Source organism: Ochotona princeps, chromosome 19 (genome assembly GCF_030435755.1).
Source record: "Ochotona princeps isolate mOchPri1 chromosome 19, mOchPri1.hap1, whole genome shotgun sequence".
Lineage (NCBI taxonomy): Eukaryota > Metazoa > Chordata > Mammalia > Lagomorpha > Ochotonidae > Ochotona > Ochotona princeps.
The window spans coordinates 6,244,895-6,266,026 of NC_080850.1; the positions used below are offsets into that span (position 1 = coordinate 6,244,895).

The window sequence follows — 21,132 nt, forward strand, 5'->3', positions numbered from 1 at the left end:
GGGGAAACCCACAGAAATGTGTCACCTGAGGCCAGCTTGGAGCGCTCTCTGCTGGCTGCGTGGGGACCAGCTCCATTTATGCCTGGGCTATTGATACTGCCCTTCTTTGCTAGGAGCAAAGCTGCAGATTTCATTGAATATATATATATGTGTATATATATATATATATATATATATATATATATATATATATATATATATATATATATGTCTTGGGGGGTGAGGGGGGAAGTAGCAACAGAATGAAAGCCTTTGTTACTAATAACTCACATGTGTCAGCACTGAGCTAAGTGCTTTTTTCTTGATTTTGCTATTTTCATACTCATCTTAAGCAACATCTACTGTAGGCTCAGAGAGGTCAGGGTCAAGGATGAGTCCCATCCTTGTGTGGAGCAGAGTCCAAGTGGCCACAGCTGTAAGAGCTAGCCCAATGTCACTGCTGGAAACCGGTTTCCAGGACCTGAGATGCTGCAGTGTGCATGGCTGGCCCGCGTTTGGATCAAGGAAAAGCACAAGAGGTTGCAGAGACTCAGCCCTGCAGAGCCACACCTGCCACACACCTTAGAGAGGCAAATTCTTCTTCAGTGTCGGGATTTCAGTGCTGGGTTGTATCACCTGGATTATTGCATTACGGAGCCTCCTTTTTATACAAGTCATCCACGACTCCATTCTCATATAAACGTTTCTAGTATATTCCAGAAGGAATATGGCATGTCCTCCTCATCTTTCTCACCAGCCTGTGCCCAGAGGAGATACTTGCTGATGATGGCCCATCACGCCTCTCTCAGTCCACTTTTCACGCATTTTCTGACTCAGGTGTGTCTACAAGATACTTCCAGAAGTTGATGGAAAACAGGATTAAAAGACAAGTTGGTTTTGATGCCAAAAAAAAGAAAGTTTTTGACGGGACTGGCCCTGTGGATATGTTAAGCTGCTGCCTGCAGTGCCAGCCTCCCAGAGAGGGGTATCTATTGGAGTCCTGGTTGCTCCACTTTTGATTTAGATCTCTGCTAATGTGCTTGGGGAAACAGTGCAAGATGGCTCAAAGTGGGAGAGTGGGAAGAAGCTCCTGGCTCCTGGCTTCAGTCTGGGCTCAGCCCTGAGTGGTGTAGCCATTTGGAGGAGTGAACCACTGGATCGAAAATGTCTCTCTGTCTCTGTAACTGTGCCTTTCAAGTAAATAAATAACCAAAATCTTAAAAAAAAACTCAAAAATTTTGAAATTTGTGCATAGTATATTCACGACTTGCGTTTTGCATCAGCATTTTGAAGGGCCCTTGTGTCTGCACATGCCTCTTTGTCTTCCCATCCTTTTCAATAAGCAAGATCATCTTCTTTTAGCATTTTACAATCTGATTTTCCTCCCTCACATCTTAGCGGCCCTAGTGTTCCCGCTCATTCATGCCAGTCATCACACAGTATTTCAGATCCTTGCTATTAGCCAAGGATGTACCATGATTTCTTTAATCCACTGGTTTGGAGGCATTTTTTCTGCATAACAAGTCATTTGAAAACACAAATTACCCTGGTTACTGGGTGATGACAACGTAAATAATAAAGTTTACCTCGGGGGAGGTTGAGGAGGTCAGGGCGTTAATTGGGTTGTAGGGAAGGAGAAAGGAGTGTGGGCTTCGGGCCCTGGCAGGAACCCAGGGTCGTCCCAGCTGTGAAGGTGTCAGCTGCCTGCAGGTGTCCTGCTCCCCGCCTGCCCTCTGACTCCACGCTCTTCCCCAGTTTGGAGATTTCCGTGTGGGCCCTGTGTGTAACTTTGTTCCCTGGCAAGGTGAGAGGAGGTTCAAACGTAGGTTGCTGAGTTCCAGCTCTCTCTGGGCACAACGACAAGAGCTGGTTAACCTTCGAAGGTGCCAGAAGTCAACGCGCAGCCACTCGCATTCCGCAAAAGCATGTCACCCAGTTGAACTCAGGCAAACCCAAACACCCATTTCTGTTGAGACTTTGACGGGCTCTGGGAAGCTGCCGAGGCACCCGTCTGAATTATGTCGGGCAGGTGTTTGCCCAGAATGTAGGCTACGGGAAAATAGATCCTGATGTAATCTGACTAATTTGGCTTTTGCCTGACTTGCAAGGAGAACTGGGCTATTTGTAATGGAAACAGTTCCCCGGGGCCACTTGGGGGGGGGGCTTTGTAACGTGAGCTGCTCCAACCCTGCAGGTGCCACCGAGGGGGCCCCTGTTTTCATTTTATGTCTTGAGTTTGCTTACTTTTCACGCTTTCCCTGGGAGGGGCTTCACGAGTCATTTTTCATCTCAAAAAAGAAATGGTTTTGTGTGAAGAAAATAAGCATGGAACAGCCCTGCTGCTCCCCACCGGCCCCCTTCCTCGCAGGCCTGCCACAGGAAGCCCACGTGCCTGGCAGAACGTGTTTCCTGAGGCTAATTCCCCAAAGACGCGTGTTCAGGATCTGCTTTACCTGGGCCCCCTTGGCAGGGGCATCAATTAGAGAGTGGGAAGCAGTGTTTTCCTTGCTAATTCTTGGCTACTGAATAGGGGCTATAGAGAGCCCCCCCTTCCCCTTTGGAGCCAGGCAGTTTGGAAAAATTGTAAAATTATTAATTTTATTTTATTATTTTATTCAGAGGGTGGGAACTCAAAGCCTGTGTGATGAGTGCAGAGGGTTCTTCCCACTTTTTCTCTTTGTTGTGTGCACAGAGCACCCATTGCTAGCCCCTGTTCGCCACCCTAGGCCAGGGTATCCCAGTGTCCCAGACCTGAACGGGGGTGGAGGGGAGGAGAGGCGAGGAGGGGGGTGGCATGGAGTGGCAGCTGCTGTGACCCAGGGCCAGGGAGTGGATTACAGGTAGAGGAAAAAGGAGAGGAACTGCAAGGACTCCTTGTCCCTTCAGGCTTTGTTGTGCAGGTGCAGGACTTTGGGAAGATGCTGTGATACTCTCCAGTCTCTGGAGACTGGGATCAATGGAGCTCAGGTTCCAATGGTTTGGTCTTGTCCTTGGGCGTGAAGGTCCAGTGCTCGCTCCACCCTAAGCTATAAGCTGGGGTCTTGGCTAAGGATGTCCCTGCTTCCATCTCTCTCCTGGTCCTGGCGTTTCCAAGGGCTTCCTCAGGACTGGCTCATGCTGGTTTGTACAGGAGGCTCCCATCCCTTCACCAGCTTTCCATCATCTGTTCCCAAGGGGATGGTGAATGTGAGGGCAGGCCTGAGGTCTGAGGGCAGTGCCCCCTTGTGGCTGTATCTGGACTCCCTGCTCCTCCCTCTGCCCTCTCTCCTGCTGGAGGAACAAACAAATCCGCTTGCTTTTGCTCTACAAGCTGAACACTTGCTCCTACCTAAGTACACCCGCACGGTTTCTCACAGCATATTTAAACTGTGTTCAAGGCACCCACAGGATTACCTGTGGTCACAGCCGATGCAGGTGTGCTCGTATAACCCTCATCTGACAGGTTACGGGACCAAAGTCCAAGGAGGAGAAGGGCCGTGCCCAAGGTCATCAAGAAGCAGGGGTAGAAGTGGGTTAGGGTGAGACTCTTGATTTCTGCCCCAGTATTGCGAGTATTGCAGCCAGAACACTGTATCATTGATTTTCTTTTTCTTTCTTTCTTTCTTTCTTTCTTTCTTTCTTTCTTTCTTTCTTTCTTTCCCTTCCTTCCTTCCTTCCTTCCTTCCTTCCTTCCTTCCTTCCTTCCTTCCTTCCTTCCTTCCTTCCTTCCTTCCTTTCTGAAGATTTATTTGTTTTTATTTGAAAGTTAGATTTACAGAGAGGTCTGTAAAAGAAAAAGAAAAAGAAAAAGACAGATCACCCAATTTTTAAAGGATAGGCCTTAAATTTGAAAACAAACTTCAGAAATCAGATGCATACACAAACAAGAAGTGTGAGAACTATGTATTCAACAACATTGCTCACCCAGGGCCTGAAAATTAAAACCACGATGAGATACCGTGACAATCACACACGCAACGTTGGCAAGAAAGGGAATGCATGAAAATCTCCTACATTGTGAGTGGGGGAGTGGGAATGTTACATACACGGCTTGGGAAATCAGCTTGGAAGCTTGTCCCTATGCTTTGTCTCAGGGATTCCACTTCCAAGTACTTACCCAAGAAAAATGAAAACTGTAATAGCCAACAAAGCAAGAATACCAAAATGCTCATAATAGCTTTGTTCTTAAAAGACAACTGGAGGGCCTGGCGGCGTGGCCTAGTGGCTAAAGTCCTCGCCTTGAATGCCCCAAGATCCCATATGGGCGCCGGTTCTAATCCCGGCAGCTCCACTTCCCATCCAGCTCCCTGCTTGTGGCCTGGGAAAGCAGTCGAGGACGGCCCAATGCATTGGGACCCTGCACCCGCGTGGGAGACCTGAAAGAAGTTCCTGGCTCCTGGCTTCAGATCAGCACTGCACTGGCTGTTGCGCTCACTTGGGAAACGAATCATCGGACAGAAGATCTTCCTCTCTATCTCTCCTCCTCTCTCTATATATGTAACTTTGTGTCTTTTTCTTTTTCTTTCTGTCTTTTTTTTTAATCTTTTTCTTACTGACTTGCTCTTTGTTCTGGATTGAAGTCTTTTTGTCATATATTTGTGTCATAAGCAGTTTCTCCTGGTCTATGTCTTGCCTTCATTCTTTTTGGTGAGTGTGTCTGTTAATATTAGTAAATAAATAGTTGATAAAAAGCACCCTTGCCATGCCAACACTGTTATGTAGCATATGAGGGAAACACAATGACATACTGTTGGGTTGAAAAGGGAAGGAACAAGATTGTAACTTGCAGCTCTGACCTTAACTGTTCAAAAATATGCATTAAAAAAACCGGTGGAAAGACATAAAGCATTGCTTTCGCTGACTCTGGGGAGTGAGGTCACGCTCTCTCTCTCTCTCTTTTGTTGGCATGGTAAAATACACATAGCATAAAATGTACCGTTTTCACCATTTGAAAGTGGTCCATTCAGTGGCATCAAGTACATGTACAATGCCGTGTAACCAGCACCACTATCTAATCCCAGAGCTTTTACATCACTCCCAAGGGAAACCCCCTCCTGTGACGCAGACTTACACCTGCTGTACCTGACACCCACTAAGACACTTTCTGTCTCCATTCTCTTACTATTTATATATATGTGCAAACTTTTTAGGGTTTTGTTTTTGGATTGTTGCTAACAACAGCTATGTGTTTGAGATAAAGCAGAAGCCAAGGCTAAGGGCTTCTGGGGGGACGAGGAAGTCGTCTGACACCCAGTGATGAGCTCTGTGTTACCTGAAGTCAGGCTGGAAGGCTCAGCTGGTGAACACAGTTAAGCTCCATCCGGGTCCAGCTCTGCCAAGTGCTCTGTCAGCATGATGCCTCTTGCATTCACCCCCTGGAGGCAGGTTCCATTCGTCCCAATGAATCTAGAATCAGAGATGTCCCTAGGTGTAGCCTTGCGGGCAAAAGCAAACTGGGAGGAAGTGTGAACTCAGGGTATCCAGTCTAGAGCTGTGAGAAAATATCTGAATGGTAGATTCATTAGGTCCCTCGTGGCTTTAATGGGCAGGGCGGGAGGAGAGAAGTAATAACGAGTGACATTTATACAGTGTGTTACAGTTTGCATAGCTCTTGCACGCACATTACCTCATTTAATCCGGAAGGAGCACAAGGTGGGGCTGTGGCACGGGGTGCCGGAGTTGGGCTGGTCTACATTTGCATTTTGGCTCCACTACTTGCTAGCTGCGTGACCCTAGAATACTCAGCCTCTTGTGCCCCACTGCAGGCACTGTTGGTAACTCGTGTAGATTTGCTGTGATGATTAAATATGGTAATGACCATAAAGCACTTACAATAGTGTCTGGAGCATAGTAAACACTCAATGAAAGTTGGCCAGGGTAATGTGCACATGTGCCCCATTGCAGGCATAAGCGAAGGGGGTGGGGAGTAGGAGTGATCTGCCTGCCCAGTGGGGCAGTTGAAGTGTGGGGGGAAGGTAGGACCAGGTCTGTTTTTCCTTAAGCCCTGTCCTTTCAGCTCCCTGATGTCACTTCCTGTGACATGCACTTTATCTAGACCCAAAGGTGAGAGCAGCAAATCCTGCTGCGGCAGTCCCATGTACCTTGTTAGGATAGATCACTTGTCAGGGCCCGGCATGGTAGCCTAGTGGCTGAATCCTTGCCTTGCCTCCACCAGGATCCCATATGAGTGCTGGTTCATGACCTGGCTGCTTCATTTCTCTTCCAGCCTCCTGCTCGTGGCTTGGAAAAGCAGCGGAGGATGGCCCAAGATCTTAGGACCCTGTACCTGTGTGGGAGACCTGGAGGAAGCTCCTGGCTCCTGGCTTCGGATCAGCTCAGCTTCAGTAGTTGTGGCCCCTTGGGGAGTAAAGCAGTGGATGGAATATCTTTCTTTATCTTTTTTTCTCTCTGTATATCTGCCTTTCTAATAATAATAATAATAATAATAATAATAATAATAATAATAATAAAGACCATTTGTTTATATAGGCTAAGATGCAATGAGGGAGTGCAGCCCAGGGAGCACTTTAGATCCTGCCAGATACAATTGAACTGCAAAGAATTACTCTTATGGGTACTGAAGTTAAGTATGTTTAAAATTTCTTTCTTTAGGCCTGGTGCAATGGCTTGATGGTTGGGTGCAATGGCTTGATGGTTGGGTTATCTCCTTCAATGCACCGGATTCCCATATGGGCACCAGTTCTAATCCTGGCAGCCCTGCTTCCCATCCAGCTCCCTGCTTGTGGCCTGGGAAAGCAGTGGAGGACGGCCCAAAGCCTTGGGATTTTGCACCTTTGTGTGAGACCCAGAGGAAGCTCCTGGCTCGTGGCTTCAGATTGGTTTAGCTCCAGATGTTGTGGCCACTTGGGGAGTGAACCAGTGGATGGAGGATCTTTCTGTCTTTCCTTCTTTCTATAAATCTGGCTTTCCAATGGAAAAAATAAAAACTAAAAATGTTTTCTTTTGTAGTATCTGTCTGCCCACACCTCCTTATCTGGGAATGTCATGCCTGCTCAGTTCATGCTAACGTGGGGCTGATATTATTCCTGATGAAATGGGCAGGTGGAATTGAAGGTCCCCATGTGCTCAACCTTGAGAATTAGCTCCAAGATGGGCCCGAGGTGCAAACTGGGAAAATGGAGTAGCCAGGACTCAAACCAGTGTGCATACGGATGCTGGTGCTTGCAAATAGTGACTGAACCCACTCTGCCACAGCACCTGCCCCCTGCCTGGACTTTTCCATGAAATTTCCTTCTACCAAGTATCACTTAGGTTCCTAATGCTGTGTTTTACAGTCATTATGTCCTCTTAATGTCCCCCAAAGATGCCCAAAGAAGGGGTTAGAAGCTGCTATGACAGAGGGAAAAAGTGCAGCTCTGAGATCTTTGTGCTTTGGCTCAAACTCGGTGGTGGCTCCAGGCACCACCACCTGCTGAGAGGGTAGCTGCACTGTGAAGCAGGCTCGCATCTGACCGGAGCTCTTGTTCTCCATGTTCCCTGCCTTCAGGCCTGGGCTGCGTCCCTAACAGAAGGGATCCGGTGCCCGGGCGAAGACATCTTCTTTGGCTCCATCCTTCATCACCCTCAATTGTCCTTCTGACAGCCGGATTGGAACTAAATTGGATTTAGTGCATTTCACAATTTTGTTGAACAAATTTGTGGATTAAGGGAACAAATTAAAGCCACATTTTTACTTGACATCATGAAAAATATGACATGCAGGCTAGAAATGGACATTCCTACTCTTGAAACAGATTTAGTGGTGCCCAAATCCTGGCTTCCGAGAGATGGTTTTATTTCTTGATTTTTTGGGCCAGCCTGATTCTCACAAAGGTGACAGAAACCCGCTCCCAAATCTCATCTGCCCTCTGGAGTTGGTCTTTTGGTTGAGGCTGGGCTGCAGTATCCACACACACACACATCTGAGCTCTCTCAGGGCCCAGTTTGTCACGTCTCTGTGGGCTCACCGTGGCTTTCCCAGAGCCACACCTGGGTGTTTTTATCACCAAGTCAGATACACTGAGAGGAGGAGAGACAGAGAGGAAAATCTTTCATCTGATGAATCACTCCCCAAGTGACCGCAACGGCCAGTGCAGTGCTGATCCGAAGCCAGGAGCTAGGAACTTCTTCCAGGTCTCACATGCGGGTGCAGGGTCCCAAGGCCTTGGCCCATCTTCAACTGCTTTCCCAGGCCACAAGCAGGGAGCTGGATGGGAAGTGGAGCTGTTGGGATTAGAACCAGCGTCCACATGGGATCTCGGCACATTCAAGGCGAGGACCCCAGCAGCTAGGCCACCACGCCAGGCCCCACTAATGCATTTTCATATTCAGGCTAACTCACTTGCCTTGTCCCACCTCTGGACTCTCAGGTCAATATATATTTATGCAGCACATTAGGCATTAATTAGGGGCCTGTGACATTTCATCCAATGGCTTGTAAATCGGGTTAGCTATTTCCCTGCCCTCATCTTTGGTTCTTGGCCTCCCGATAGACAAGCTGTGTGTGGGCATGGAACGTGATTTCTCCTTTTGTCTATGTGTCTTCTTCGTGTGGTAGCAGGCCATGAATATTTACGGCCTCATAAATTTAATTGGCCTATGATTCCTTAACAATAAGGAGGGACCTTTTCAAGACAGAAAACGTAGTGTTGGCTGGACATCGTGGGTGGGAGGCTGCCAGGACCCCTGGTTTAGCAAGGGTTTGCCATGGACTCCTCAACCCTCCCACTTGTTGGGCAGAAGATGTTAATCAGGCTGTACTCTCTCTCTGCCTCAGTTTCTACCTCGTAATAACCGTGCTTGGCCAAACAGCACTGGAAACAAGGAGATCTTCTGTAAATGATAGCTACCAGTTGAACGATTTCTTCCCTATAAACCCTATATTCTTAAGAAGTACTCATGTCAACTTTGCCTCCTCTGAATCTTTTCCAGAATTCCAGATTTTTACCTTTAAAACAAATTCTCTGCATGATTGTGAATCTTCCCTCCCACCCACCTTACCCAGGTCTGGTACACAAGTTGAGGAGAAAAAGATGAAGCTGACCCGAATTAACATCCAAATAAAAGAAAATCCAGGAATAAATCAACATTAGCCAAATAGAAGAGCTTGAGGGCACGTAAAGAAGGCTGCCAAAGATATCTATTACATAAGAGAGAGATAGAGAAGAAAAGCATCAATTAAAATTAATGAAAGGGTTTTAATTATCCATGATGTTGACCTCATGTGCCACATACCTGAAGCAGAGAAATGCGGGTAATTGGGCAGGCATGGATTTCTTCGACTGGCCACTTTCCCCAAGAACAAGATCAAGCCTGTCTCTCCCACCATAGCTTCACGGGCTACCCTGGTCAGAATCTGAAACTGTGGCTCAATTTCTCCTCTCCTGCAGTGAAGTCCTGAGGCCTGGCAAGGAGCTGCCTGGACTCAGTCTCATCCATTAGTATGCCCTATCGATTGTATTTTCAAACTCAGTCCTGATTCTCCATGCTTCCATCAGTCACCAACCTCCTCCACTTCTCACCTGGAAAACTGCAGTGGCCTGATCTTCTGATTATCTTGAAATTCACCTTCTCTTTACTTTTCCACTTGCTTTCTTTGCTCTTCCCATTAGCCTAGTAACTTATTTTCTGAGACTGACACAGGTATGGTCCTATAACCTATCTTTTAATGATGAGAAAAAATTGTGTCTATATTGCAGAAGCAGAAAAACTTGGATAAATAGGAAGCTAGTGCTCCGGTCTGCTGGTTCACTCTCCTGCAGGGGCCAGGGCTGGGGCAGACTGGAGCTGGGAGTGGGCATTTAATCCACATTCTCCATGTTGCACAGGCCCCACCTGCTTTATCCATCATAATTGTCTCCTAGGGAATGCATTAGCAGAAATGCCAGAATCAGGCACCAGAGCTGGAAATCGAAGCCAGGTACTCAGCAATGGGGCACAGGCATCCTAACCAGCATGGCAAGTCACTGGGTTCAACCTCTGCCCTAGGTTTCTTGACTCAAGGGAAGGAGCTGTGAATAGTGGACTCCAAGAGTTGAAAGACATTCTCTCCCCTTAAAGGAAACCTACTTTGTTCACATGAAAGTCAATTCCTTAATGGAACTACTGGGCGACATTTTGCTAACCTTGTTCAAATTAGGAGAGACTTCAAAGTTGTAAAAGTTAATGATATGCTTGGTTTTAAGTGTGTAATTTGGGTTTTCCACACCCAGGAATGGAAGGCAGAGAATGAAATGTTTCCCAGTTATGGTGATTACTTATGTGCTTTCGAGACAGGCAGAGCCACTCCCATGACGTGACTTGTGGCCAGGGTCAGGCACCTCCTGGCTTGCTCTCAGCACTTGTGTTTGGCTGTCTCCCCTCCTGCTGGCCCCCAACTTGGATCTACAGTCTCCTTGGGTGTGGCTTGGTCTCCTGAAATGCTGCTCTGCTGGTATTGACTCTTGGTGCTGGAAATACACAGTTTGTCATTGTTCTCTCTGCCGCATTTGCGACCATCTTGGGAAGCATAAGTCCTGTTGTCACAGAACAATCTAGAGTGTTTGGAGGAAAATGACTACATCCTGTTCTTTGCGTGGGCTCTCTCTTCCTCAAGCATGGATGTGTTATGGCTTGTTGAGGGGTAGGGTCTCATCCATCACATCAGCACAGGTCTATGGACGCTTCAGACCTTTGTGTAAAATGGCATAGTATCTGCACATACAAACGTACTACAAGGAGTTCAAGGAAATGGGAATAGAAACTTACGTTTGTGAAAGGAAAATGTAAGAGTATGAAAATGTTTGAAATTCATGCCCAGGCAGAGAATCTTTAAAAAAAAAAACCATAGAAGTTGTGGATTGTGAAAAACAACTATGGATGTAACAAAATAAATTTTAAAAATGTCATTTTCTGGGACAGCCGTGATGGCTTATCAGGCTAATCTTCTGCCTGCAGTGCCAACATCCCATATGGGGTGCTAGTCCCGACTGCTCCACTTCTGATCCAGCTCCCTGCTAATGACCTGGGAAAGCAGCAGTGGATGGCTCAAGGCTTTGGGTCCCTACACTCACTTGGGAGACCTGGATGAAACTCCTGACACATAGCTTTGGACCAGCTTAGCTGTGGCAGTTATGCCATTTGGGGAGTGAACCAGCAGATGGAAGATTTCTCTATCACTCCCTCCCTTACTCTTTCAAGTAAGACAATAAATCTAAAAAAAATATTAATTTTCTGCAAATCTTTTAAAAAAAGATTTATTTTTTTTTTATTGGAAAGTCAAATATACGGAGAGGAGGAGAGAGACAGAGAGAAAGATCTTCCATCTGCTGATTCACTCCCAGAGTGGTCGCAATGGCTGAAGCTGCGCCAATCTGAAGTCAGGAGCCAGGAGCTTTTTCCAGGTCTCCTGCATGGGTGCAGGGTCCCAAGATCTTGGGCCATTCTTGACTGCTTTTGCATCCCACAAGCAGGGAGCAGGAAGGGAAGCAGGGCCACCGGAACACAAACTGGCACCAATATGGGTTCCTGGTTTGTGCAACTTCAGCTGTAGGCTATCGCACCAGGCCCCCTCTGCAAAACTTTTGAAGTGTCCTCACAACCTGCATGCTTCATCCTATATCCTCAGAGTCTGCTGCAGATTGCTTGTACCATGTAAGACAAAGTCAATACTGGTTTTGGGTCCCTACACTCACTTGGGAGACCTGGATGGTGTGTTTTGAGGAAATAAAAAAAAATGGGTGTAACATGTTCAGCATAGGTGCAGATTCTTTTCCCTGCATATTTTCCAGTATGTATCACTGACTGTACTAGAACCTCCCCTTGCCTTCCTGCCCTAGCTGACTGGACCAGAGTGGTCACCCCTAGGTCACCTCAAGGGAGTCTGGTTTGTAGAACTAGGAAATCCCAGCCAATTGGATGGGCCAGTCATCAGCAGGTGGCTTGTGGGTCTCTAGGTCCTTGGAAGCCAGCTTAGCAGAGATATCTATTGTCAATGAGGTCAGGTTGTTGCCGGCACGCACAGCTCTACCAGGCTTCTGTGGGTGCGAGTGGGTGGTGCTGGGGACCTTAAATTGCCTCTGCCTCAAAGGCTCCTCAGGCCTGATTCTGTTCCTCAGAAATTTGGCCCCTTCGCTCTATTGTGATAAACACACATAAAATCAATATTTTGAGGTTGTTTTAAAAAATTGTTTAAAATTGAGGTCGTTTTAGTAACTTCATGCACAAAAAAGTACTCTGTTAAAGTGGTAAAGAACATTAATAGAAAGGGGAAAATAAATAACGTCCCAAATAGGGCAGATAGAATTCCAATAATGAATAAGTAAACTCTAAATTTTCTGGAGACAAAGGGAAAACAATACAATACATATCTTTATCCTTCCTTCTTTTCTTATTTTTAAAGATTTATTTATTTTATTGGAAAGGCAGAGTTATACAAAGGAAGGAGGGCAGAGAGAGAGAGAGAGAGACAGAAATCTTCCATCTGCTGGTTCACTCCCCAAATGGCCGCAATGGCCATAGCTGAGTTGATCTGAAGCAAGGAGCCAGGAGCTTCCTCTGGGTCTCCCACGTGGGTGCAGGGTCCCAAGTGACTTGAGCCATCTTCCACTGCTTTTCCAGGCCACAAGCAGGGAGCTGGATTGGAAATGGAGCAGCCGGGACACAATCCAGTGCCATAAGGCATGGTCCACACTGCAGGTGGAGGATTAGCCCGATATGCCACTACACTGGTGCCCTCTCCCTTCTTTTTTAAGAATTTTTTTTTTTTTTTACTAGGACTAGTTTTGTGATGTGGCAGATAAAGCTATTGCTTACAATACAGGCGTCCCATACAGGAGCTGTTTGAAAGATGGTCCCAATAATCTGAGTCCTTGCATTCACGTGGGAGACCTGGAAGAAGATCCTGGCTCCTGGTTTTGGCTTGGCTCAACCCCGATTGTTGCAGCCACTTAAGGAGTGAACCAGAGGATGGAAGATCTTTTTTCTCTCTGTCTCTCCCTCTGTCTTTGTAACTCTTTCAAATAAATAAATAAATCTTAAAGAAAATTACTTGAAAATGGGGCAAGACACACACACACACACACACACACACACACACATACACAGACAAAGATCTCCCATCTTTGGGTTCACCCCCACCAAATAAAGGCCCACAACTGGGGAGTGTGAGCCAGGCCGAACCCAGTAGCCCAGAACTCTGTCATCTGGGACTCTCACAGGCAGGGTAGGCAGGGTGACAGGGACCCAGTTGCTTGAAGTGTAACTCACTGTTCTCATTGGGGTGCTCCTTAGCACGAAGGCTGGACTGGAAGCACAGGTGTTGGGTCTCAAACCCAGGTACTACACTTGGTCTTAGCCAAAAGGCCGAGAAGTGGTCAGGTACTATGGGGTGTGTGTGCGGGTCCACTGCCACCAAGTGCCCTCTGCCCAGTCTCTTTTAGCACTCTCCACCCCACATTTCACAACACATTGTGCAACCTTTTCCACTCCCAGGTGGTAGAAGGTGTCTTGGTCCATTCAGGCTGATGAAACAAAAATACCTGAGCCCATCAGTTATGCCTTTACTGTTTTCACCAGTTCCTGGCTGATGTAAATACCGCTCCTTCCTTCCTTCCTCTCTTCTTTTCTTTATCCATTCATTTATTACTACCAGTACAGTTAGGGTGAATAACCATATGTATATATGTACACACACACACACACGTGTGTGTATATATTCCACACATGTGCAACATGGTGTGTTACAAATTGCAGGAGGTGGGTTGCTTGGTCAAAGCCATGAAAGCATCTGTAAGCTGAAGAGGCATTGACCAGCAGGCATTTAAAATCTCCAGGGGGATTTTAGCAAATGTGCTTTGAGCAGTGGAGTCAGAGAGCTGGGCACCACATCGCAGAGGCACTGCAGAACCTGTGTCCTCCTGCTAAGCTCTAGGAAGGAAGGGAAAGGAAACGGAGGCAAGAGGAAACCTCTGTCTGCTGAGAGCACGTGGGAAAGTCCACAGAATGAGCAAGCAAAAGGAAGCGTAGCGCCAAGTGTGCTGTGGGGAAGCTGCCACTTGGGTCGCTGGCATTGCATCTCAGAGCACTAATTCGAATCCTGGCAATTTCATTCCCAGTCCAGCTCCCTGCTAATACATCCTAGGAGCCAGTGGTTGAGGGCTCACGTGCTCGGACCCTTGGCACCCACGAGGGAGATTCAGGAATTCCTGGCTCCTGGCTTTGGCATGGCCATTAGGGGCATCTGGGGAGTGAACCAATGGATGGAAGATCTCTCTCTTCTCACTATGTTTTTTTTTTAAGGTTTATTTGCTTTTATTGGAAAGGCAGATTTACAGAGAATAAGAGCGACAGAGAGAGCAAGATCTTCCATCCGCTGGTTCACTCCCCAAGTGGCCGCAGTGGCTGGAGCTGAGCCGATTGTAAGTCAGGAATCAGGAGCTTCTTCTGCATCTCCCACGCTGGTGTAGGATCCCAAGGCTTTGGGTCATCTTTTATTGCTTTTCCAGGCCACAAGCAGGGAGCTGGAAGGGGAGAGGAGCAGCCAGGACATGAACTGGTGCCCATATGGGATTCCAGTGCATGCATGGCGAGGATTTTAACCATTAGGCTACCACACCAGGTCCTCACTATACCTTTTAAGTAAATAAAAATAAATATTTTCAAAAATGAAAAAAACAAAGATACATCTCTACTGTACAGAAACGTTCAGAATTCTTGTGTGGTTTCTCACAATGCACACTGCCATCAACAGTTTGAAAATCCCTGTAAGGACAGACTCGGACATCTGCACTCTAGATGGGCTCTGTCGCCAAAGGAGGCCAATTGCGCTTCCCCAGCTTTCACAGGTGCAGATGCCGAGTCCCAGGGAAGTGAAGGAGATGTGCAAGGTGCCTCCAGTGAGTAAAAGAGAGAATTTGAAACCCGAGGGTGAGGGCCACTGTCACGGGAGGCCTGGCAGGAAGTCCCTCCGTAGTGGCCTCCATGGCCATTTCTGTGTTTACAAACATGCCAGGCAAAATTCACTTCCCAATTCTTTTATTTATTTATTTATTTTTGCCGGCTTCATGTCAGAGCTCAGTTCACTTGGAGGGGGTCCCTGGATGTCCCAGCCCACCTCTGCCTTTGCTTCTGCCCAGGCCCTAGCCCTGGCTCCTCACAAGTGGCTTTTGTGTGCAGGGCAGGGCTCCTCCCGCTGCGGCTCTCCCAGGAGAGCATCCAGCCACACCTCCACGTCCCGCACCAGCTGCTCCAGCTCGCGCAGCTCTTGCTCTAATTTCTCCAGGAAAGTGTGCGCGTTCTTCTTCACCCAGCCCCTGGTGCCCTTGCTGGGCTCTTCTGCGGCTTCGTTGTTCTGATATTCCAACCCCTGGGAGGTAGACACCAAAGTCACAGCTTGAGCTTTTTCAAGCTCTGGACCACCGTTTCTAAAAGTTCCCCTGGCCTTTGTCATGGGTTGTTTGTGTTGCTTAAAGTATCCAAACCCTCCTTTTCCACCTAGTCAGCTCCAGCTTGTCCTTCACCTCCCAGCTTGCCTAGGACACCTTCTTTGGGAAGTTTTCCCAGATTACTCCTCCTCAATAGCCCCCTCCTCCAGAACACCCCTGATCCCAAACCCCATAACCTTGTTTAATATACTACCTGGGAAGCCACAGGGTTTTGAGGGTAGTTACAGTTTCTGATCCTTTCTGATATCTCCCAGCTTCTTCCTGAAAGAGGTACACACATCACCCCTTCATAAGACAAAAATGTCAGGTAGGGGAATCAGCATGGTTGGTCATCCCAGTGGGCAGAGGACGAAGCAGGTGGCGGCGGCAGGTGTAGAGACCTTGAGGCCTGCAACCACCTATAGAACACTCCCATGGATGCTCGAGGTCCAGAACGCTCACCTGATATCTCAGCTCCCAGGTACAGCACCAAAACCAGCAACATCAGCAGTGTCTGGGGGCAGAAAGAGGGACAGGGGGATGGAGACAGGAGGGTGGGTTCCTGGAGGGCAGAGACCACCTGGCTTCCCCTGTATGGACTGGGCACAGGGGAGCTTTCAGAGTTCTTCAAGCTTAACTCTTCAAATTTTTACTAGTTATCTTAGGTGCCTGCAGAACTGCAGATCTGCCAAACACGGCAGACACAGAACACGTAGCCATGGCTGCCACTTTTGTTTCCTTTCCCTCCTGCTCTCTTTCCTTGCTGCACCGAAGCAGTTCTGTTTTGATTGATCTTCAGAAAGAATCACCTCGGTGGGTATTGGTACCAGTGATGTATACTTGGGGTTGATCCCAGCTCCTGCTCCGGCTCTGGCTTCCTCCAATACAGACCCTGGGAGACAGCAGGGATGGCTCAAGGACTTGGGTTCCTGCTACTCATCAAGGAGACGAGCATTGAGTTCCCAGCTCCTGCTGTGGGTCCCAGCTTAACCCTGTCTGTTGTGGACATCTGGGGAGTGAAAGCAGCAGATGGGATACTGTTCTCGGTCTCTCAAAAGCTCAAAACAGGAATCAGAGTGATTGTGTGGGTAAGCCCTCACCCAGGCCATCTGTGTCCTGGCTCAGCTGCTCCCCACTGGACTTCCTGCAGATGGACATGTTGGGAGACAACAGATGAGGGTTCAAGCACGTGTGTCTCCACTTCCTGCACGGGAGGCATGGATGAGTTCTGGCTCTGACCGTGGCCTGGCTGCTTGCAAGGCATTCAGGGACCAGTAGATGAAACTAGTGGATACAGGATCTCTCTCTCTCTTTCTCTTTTTCTACCTTTCAAATACAGTAAAAATAAATTCGTTTTCAGAAATTACATAAGGAGTCAGCTTTATTGTGGTATAATTTCTAGAATGTATGGTTTTGGGCCTGGCATGGTGGCTTCACATGGCTGATCCTTCCTTGGAAGCGCTGGGGTTCCACTTAAGTGCCAGTTCCTGTCCCAGCTGCTCCTCTCCCCTTCCAGCTCCCTGCCTGTGGCCTGGAAAAGCAGTGGAAGATGGTTCAAGTTACTTGGGACCCTGAACCCACATGGGAGACCCGAAGAGGCTCCTGGATCCCGGCTTCAGCTCAGCTCAGGGCGTTGTGGCCACTTGGAGAGTGAACCAGAGGATGAAAGATCTTTCCCTCTATCTTTCTTTCTCTCTGTAAATCTGTCTTTCCAATAAAAGTAAATCTTAAAAAAATAGAATGTACAGTGGACTATCATCCCACTCAAGACATATTTTCATCAATCCAGAAAGTTCCCTCAGGCCGTTTTGCATTCAATTATCTCCTTATGCTCAGCTGCTGGAGGCAACTGCTAACAATCCATTCTGTCACCGCAGACAATGGCAGACATGTGGAGATGTCCCTTCTGCCAATTCACTTCCCAACACCCTACAACAGCCAGGGCTGAGCTGGGTCAAAGCCAGGACCTGGCAACCCAATATAGTTCTCCCACAGGGGAGGCAGGAACCCAGATAGCGGAACCCTCACTTGCTGCCTCCCAGGACACACAATAACAGGAAGCTGGAGTTAGAGGTGGCACTGGGTCCTAAACTCAGGTGTTTTGCTCTGGGATACAGGCAGCCAACTGGTATCCTAGCAACAGAGCCAAAAGGCTGCCCAGTCTTCTTATTAAGTTGTAGCAGTTCTTTATATATTCTGGATAGAATTCCTGTGACAGATATTTATATTGTGAATATTTCCTCTGAGTCTGTGGCTTGCTTTCTCATTGTCTCACCAGCGTCTCTTGAAAATGAAAATGCTTCACTTTTAATGAAGTCCACTTTGTGGAAAATTTTCCTTTTGTTGTTGAGCTTTTTGTGTGCAGTCTAGCAGAGGTTGCCAACCCAAGGTTGTAGATTTTCTTCTGTTTTCTTCTACACGGTTTATTATTCTACCTTTTACATTTAGGTGTGTGATCTGTTTTAAACTAATTTTGGCATGTGATGTGAAGTAATTGTGGCTAATTGAGCTCCTCTCCCCGCCCTTACCAAATGTCTAGTTGCTCTAGAATTATTTGTTTAAAAACACCAATTTGGGGGGCCAGAGCTATAGAATGGTAGGTCAAGCCTCCTCCTGTAGTGCCGGCACCTCATATGGGACTGGTTCATGGCCCAGTTGCTCCACTTCCTATCCAGCTGCCTGCTAATTTGCCTGGGAAAGCAGCGGAAGATGATCCAAATACTTGGGTCATTGCACCCACATGAAAGACCAGGAAAAAGCTCCTGGTTCCTGACTTCAGATTAGCTCATCTCCAACCATTGCGGCCCTTTTAAGAATAAATCAGCAGATGGGAGATCTGTCTTCTTTTTCTGCAAATATGACTTCCAAATAAAAATGAATGATTTTTTCCCTCACTGAATCGTATTGGTATTTTTATAAAAAAAAAAAATTCACTATGAAGTATGTAGGGTTACTGCTGGATTCTATTGATTGATTTTATAGATTTGTAAATCTATATTAAATCAAAACTAAGTCATTTTAATCTGTTGGGGCTCCATAAAAAACACAATGTGGTGCCCTAAAAACCAGAGCTGTTCTGGAAGGTACTGGTAGCACTGGTTGTGGTTAGGCCTCTTGGTTTTCAGGTGGCTCCTTCTCACGGCACCCACTCTTATCTTTTTTTTTTTTTTTTTCTGTGCTTGCACATTGCGGATATCTTCTGCTCCTCTTAAAAGGACACCAATCCCGGGGCTGGCATTGTGTGTAGCAAGTTAAGCCTCTGCCCGTGGCGCCAGCATTCTGTATGAATGCCGGTTCGAGCCCCAGCTGTTCCATTTCCAATCCAAATAAGTTTTAGGGCCGTCTGCTTGAGTATCACATTGATAGTGACAAATGAGAAACCAGACATAAAGATAACTAAGAGTTGTGACTCTGCTTATATAAAACTTAAGACAACAAAACTCATCTATAATGGTAGAAATCAGAATCTTGGTTCCTGCACCAGAGATAAGATGCCTGTACACTTGGCCCTTGACAATATCCCTTAGGAAACTTGAAACGTTGCAGGATTGTCTTATTCCTTGAAATGGTCAAGTATTCTATGGTTCAGAGGCTCTTTTGTATGTTTCTTAAAAATTTCATTTGAGAAGGAGAGATAAGAGAGTGAGTTGCCACGTGTGGGCTCACTCACCAGTTTCCTACAATGTTGCCAGGAATCAGCAGGCAATCCAAGTCCCAACCCCTCGAGCCAGCGGCAATGCATTCCAGGGTGTGCATTTGCAGGGATGCTGCAGTTAGGAACAGAACCGGGGCACCAACAGAGGCCCTGGATGTGGGGTCCCAAACTCGGGGTCTGAATTGCTAGGTCAAGCTCCTTCTTCTGTTTAGCCACCTGTGAGTGAGTATGCCTGTGCGGGACACTGAAGCTCACGAGGCGTAAGGCTGGGCACAGCAGAGTGTTAAGGCTTCCTCTTAAGACAAAGCCCCATATGAGGTTGGAATTTCAGCCCTGACCCTGAATCCTCAGGGAACTCTCTGATTTGGGTGCGTTATCCTACTCATTGTACTTCACACGCCCATTCAGCACCTGCTAGGCACCACGCAGCATTGTATGTACCAGTGACTGAGCGGGAAACAAAAACTCACTCCTGAATACACGTTCTGGTGGCAGGGCTGAAAATTAGATTGAGAGACGGTTTGGGCAAGAGGCATGTAAGCCCCCATGCTGGGCTCTCCCAGGTAGCATTCCAGCATTGGGATCCATGGGAGAGAAGACCCATTCCTGACGGAGAGGGCCTCATGGGTCCTTTAGGGTGGCATAGGCAGCCCAGGCAGGAGGAAAGAATGTGCCTGGCATGGCCTCACCTGCTTCCTCTCCTCACTGTGGCAGCCCCTTCTCTCAAACAGCTCGGTCCCTGCCCGCCCACGGTCAGCCAGCTGTTGTGTGGTCATGGCCTCAGGTCAGGTTGTCCAGATGGAAGGAAGTGCCCGTAGTGGACATGTGGCTGCACGCTCGCCCCACCTGTGTCTCTGGTCACCAAGGGTCCCTCAAGCCTGGTGTTCTGATGTCACAGAGGGTGTGGAGCGACAGGGTGGCAAAACCCCCACCTGACTGCCACACTGTGTTTTACCTCTTTCCCGCACATAAATATATATATATATATATATATATATATATATATATATATATATATATTGAAATAAAAATCAGGAAGAAATGTGTGAAAGTTTGTATTTCAGAATGTTGATTTTTCTGATGGTTTTTCTTCTCTGTATAATGCTAGCTGAAAAATACAAAATAACAGCTAGTTTTTTTTAAAAAAAGATTTATTTATTTTTATTGGAAACGCAGATTTACAGAGAGAAGGAGATACAGAGAGAAAGATCTTCCATCCGATGGTTCACCCAAGTGACCTCAATGGTTGCAGCAGAGCTGATCTGAAGCCAGGAGCCAGGAGCTTCTTCTAGGTCTCCCACGCGGGTGCAAGGTCCCAAGACTTTGGGCCGTCCTCTACTGCTTTCCCAGGCAACAAGCAGGGAGCTGGATGAGAAGTAGAGCATCCAGGATACTAACCGGTGCCCATATGGAATCCTGGGTGTGCAAGGCAAGAACTTTGGCCACTAGGCTACCACACTGGGCTCAAAAACAGCTAGTTTGTAAAGATTCATTTTGTTTATCTGAGAAGCAGGGAGCTAGGGGAAAGAAGAACAGCTAGCTACCATCAGATGATTCACTCCCCAAACACCATAACAGATGCTAGTGGGCTAGGCCAAAGCAGGATGCTGAAACTCAATCTAGTTGTCCCTTGTGGGTAGCAGGAGCCAAGTTATTTGAGCTATCACAGTTGCCTTTCTAGGTCAGCTTCATCAACAGAGACTTGGAGTTAGAAAGCTGAGCTGGATATTGAGCACCCATGCTTTGATATAGGGCATGGACATCTTAGCTAGTAGGTTAACCTTGTCCCAAGAGCTGCTTTAATCGAAATAGGAGTGGAGAGAGGATTGCTGGCTCCTTTCTCTACTTGCTGGGTAGTGCTTCATGGCATGTGTGAACCACATCAGATTCACCTTGAGCACACTGAAAGACATGGTCAGGCATGTGCAAAAACTGGCCTTTTCCAGGTTTCAGCTCCTGCAAGTGAAGCTGATACAGACCTTCTGGTCCGTGATTTTCCTTTCTGAAATGAGTTATCTAACAGCAATCACCGAGTCATAGTGTGAGAAATTAACAAACCATATCCTGGAAAGACCGACCACATCATGTGTCCCCAATGTTGAGTCATCTTGTTTTTCC

The 21,132-nt window shown here is 47.3% G+C and overlaps 1 protein-coding gene across 2 annotated transcripts; it reads right to left on the reverse strand.

Annotated features, from left to right (window-relative positions):
* Positions 1-15,011: 15,011 nt before the first annotated feature.
* On the reverse strand, positions 15,012-19,880 carry SMIM23 (small integral membrane protein 23). Of its 2 annotated transcripts, none has more exons than XM_004587584.4 (4): positions 19,704-19,880; positions 15,822-15,873; positions 15,574-15,641; positions 15,012-15,301 (listed from the first exon to the last, which is right to left on the reverse strand). In XM_004587584.4, exons 1-4 carry the CDS (start codon positions 19,788-19,790, stop codon positions 15,089-15,091), a joined length of 420 nt encoding a protein of 139 aa, XP_004587641.2. In that variant the 5' UTR covers positions 19,791-19,880; the 3' UTR covers positions 15,012-15,088. The 2 variants fall into 2 exon arrangements, with proteins under 2 accessions (XP_004587641.2, XP_058533587.1); XM_058677604.1 differs by having other exon boundaries at positions 15,574-15,665.
* Positions 19,881-21,132: the final 1,252 nt, after the last annotated feature.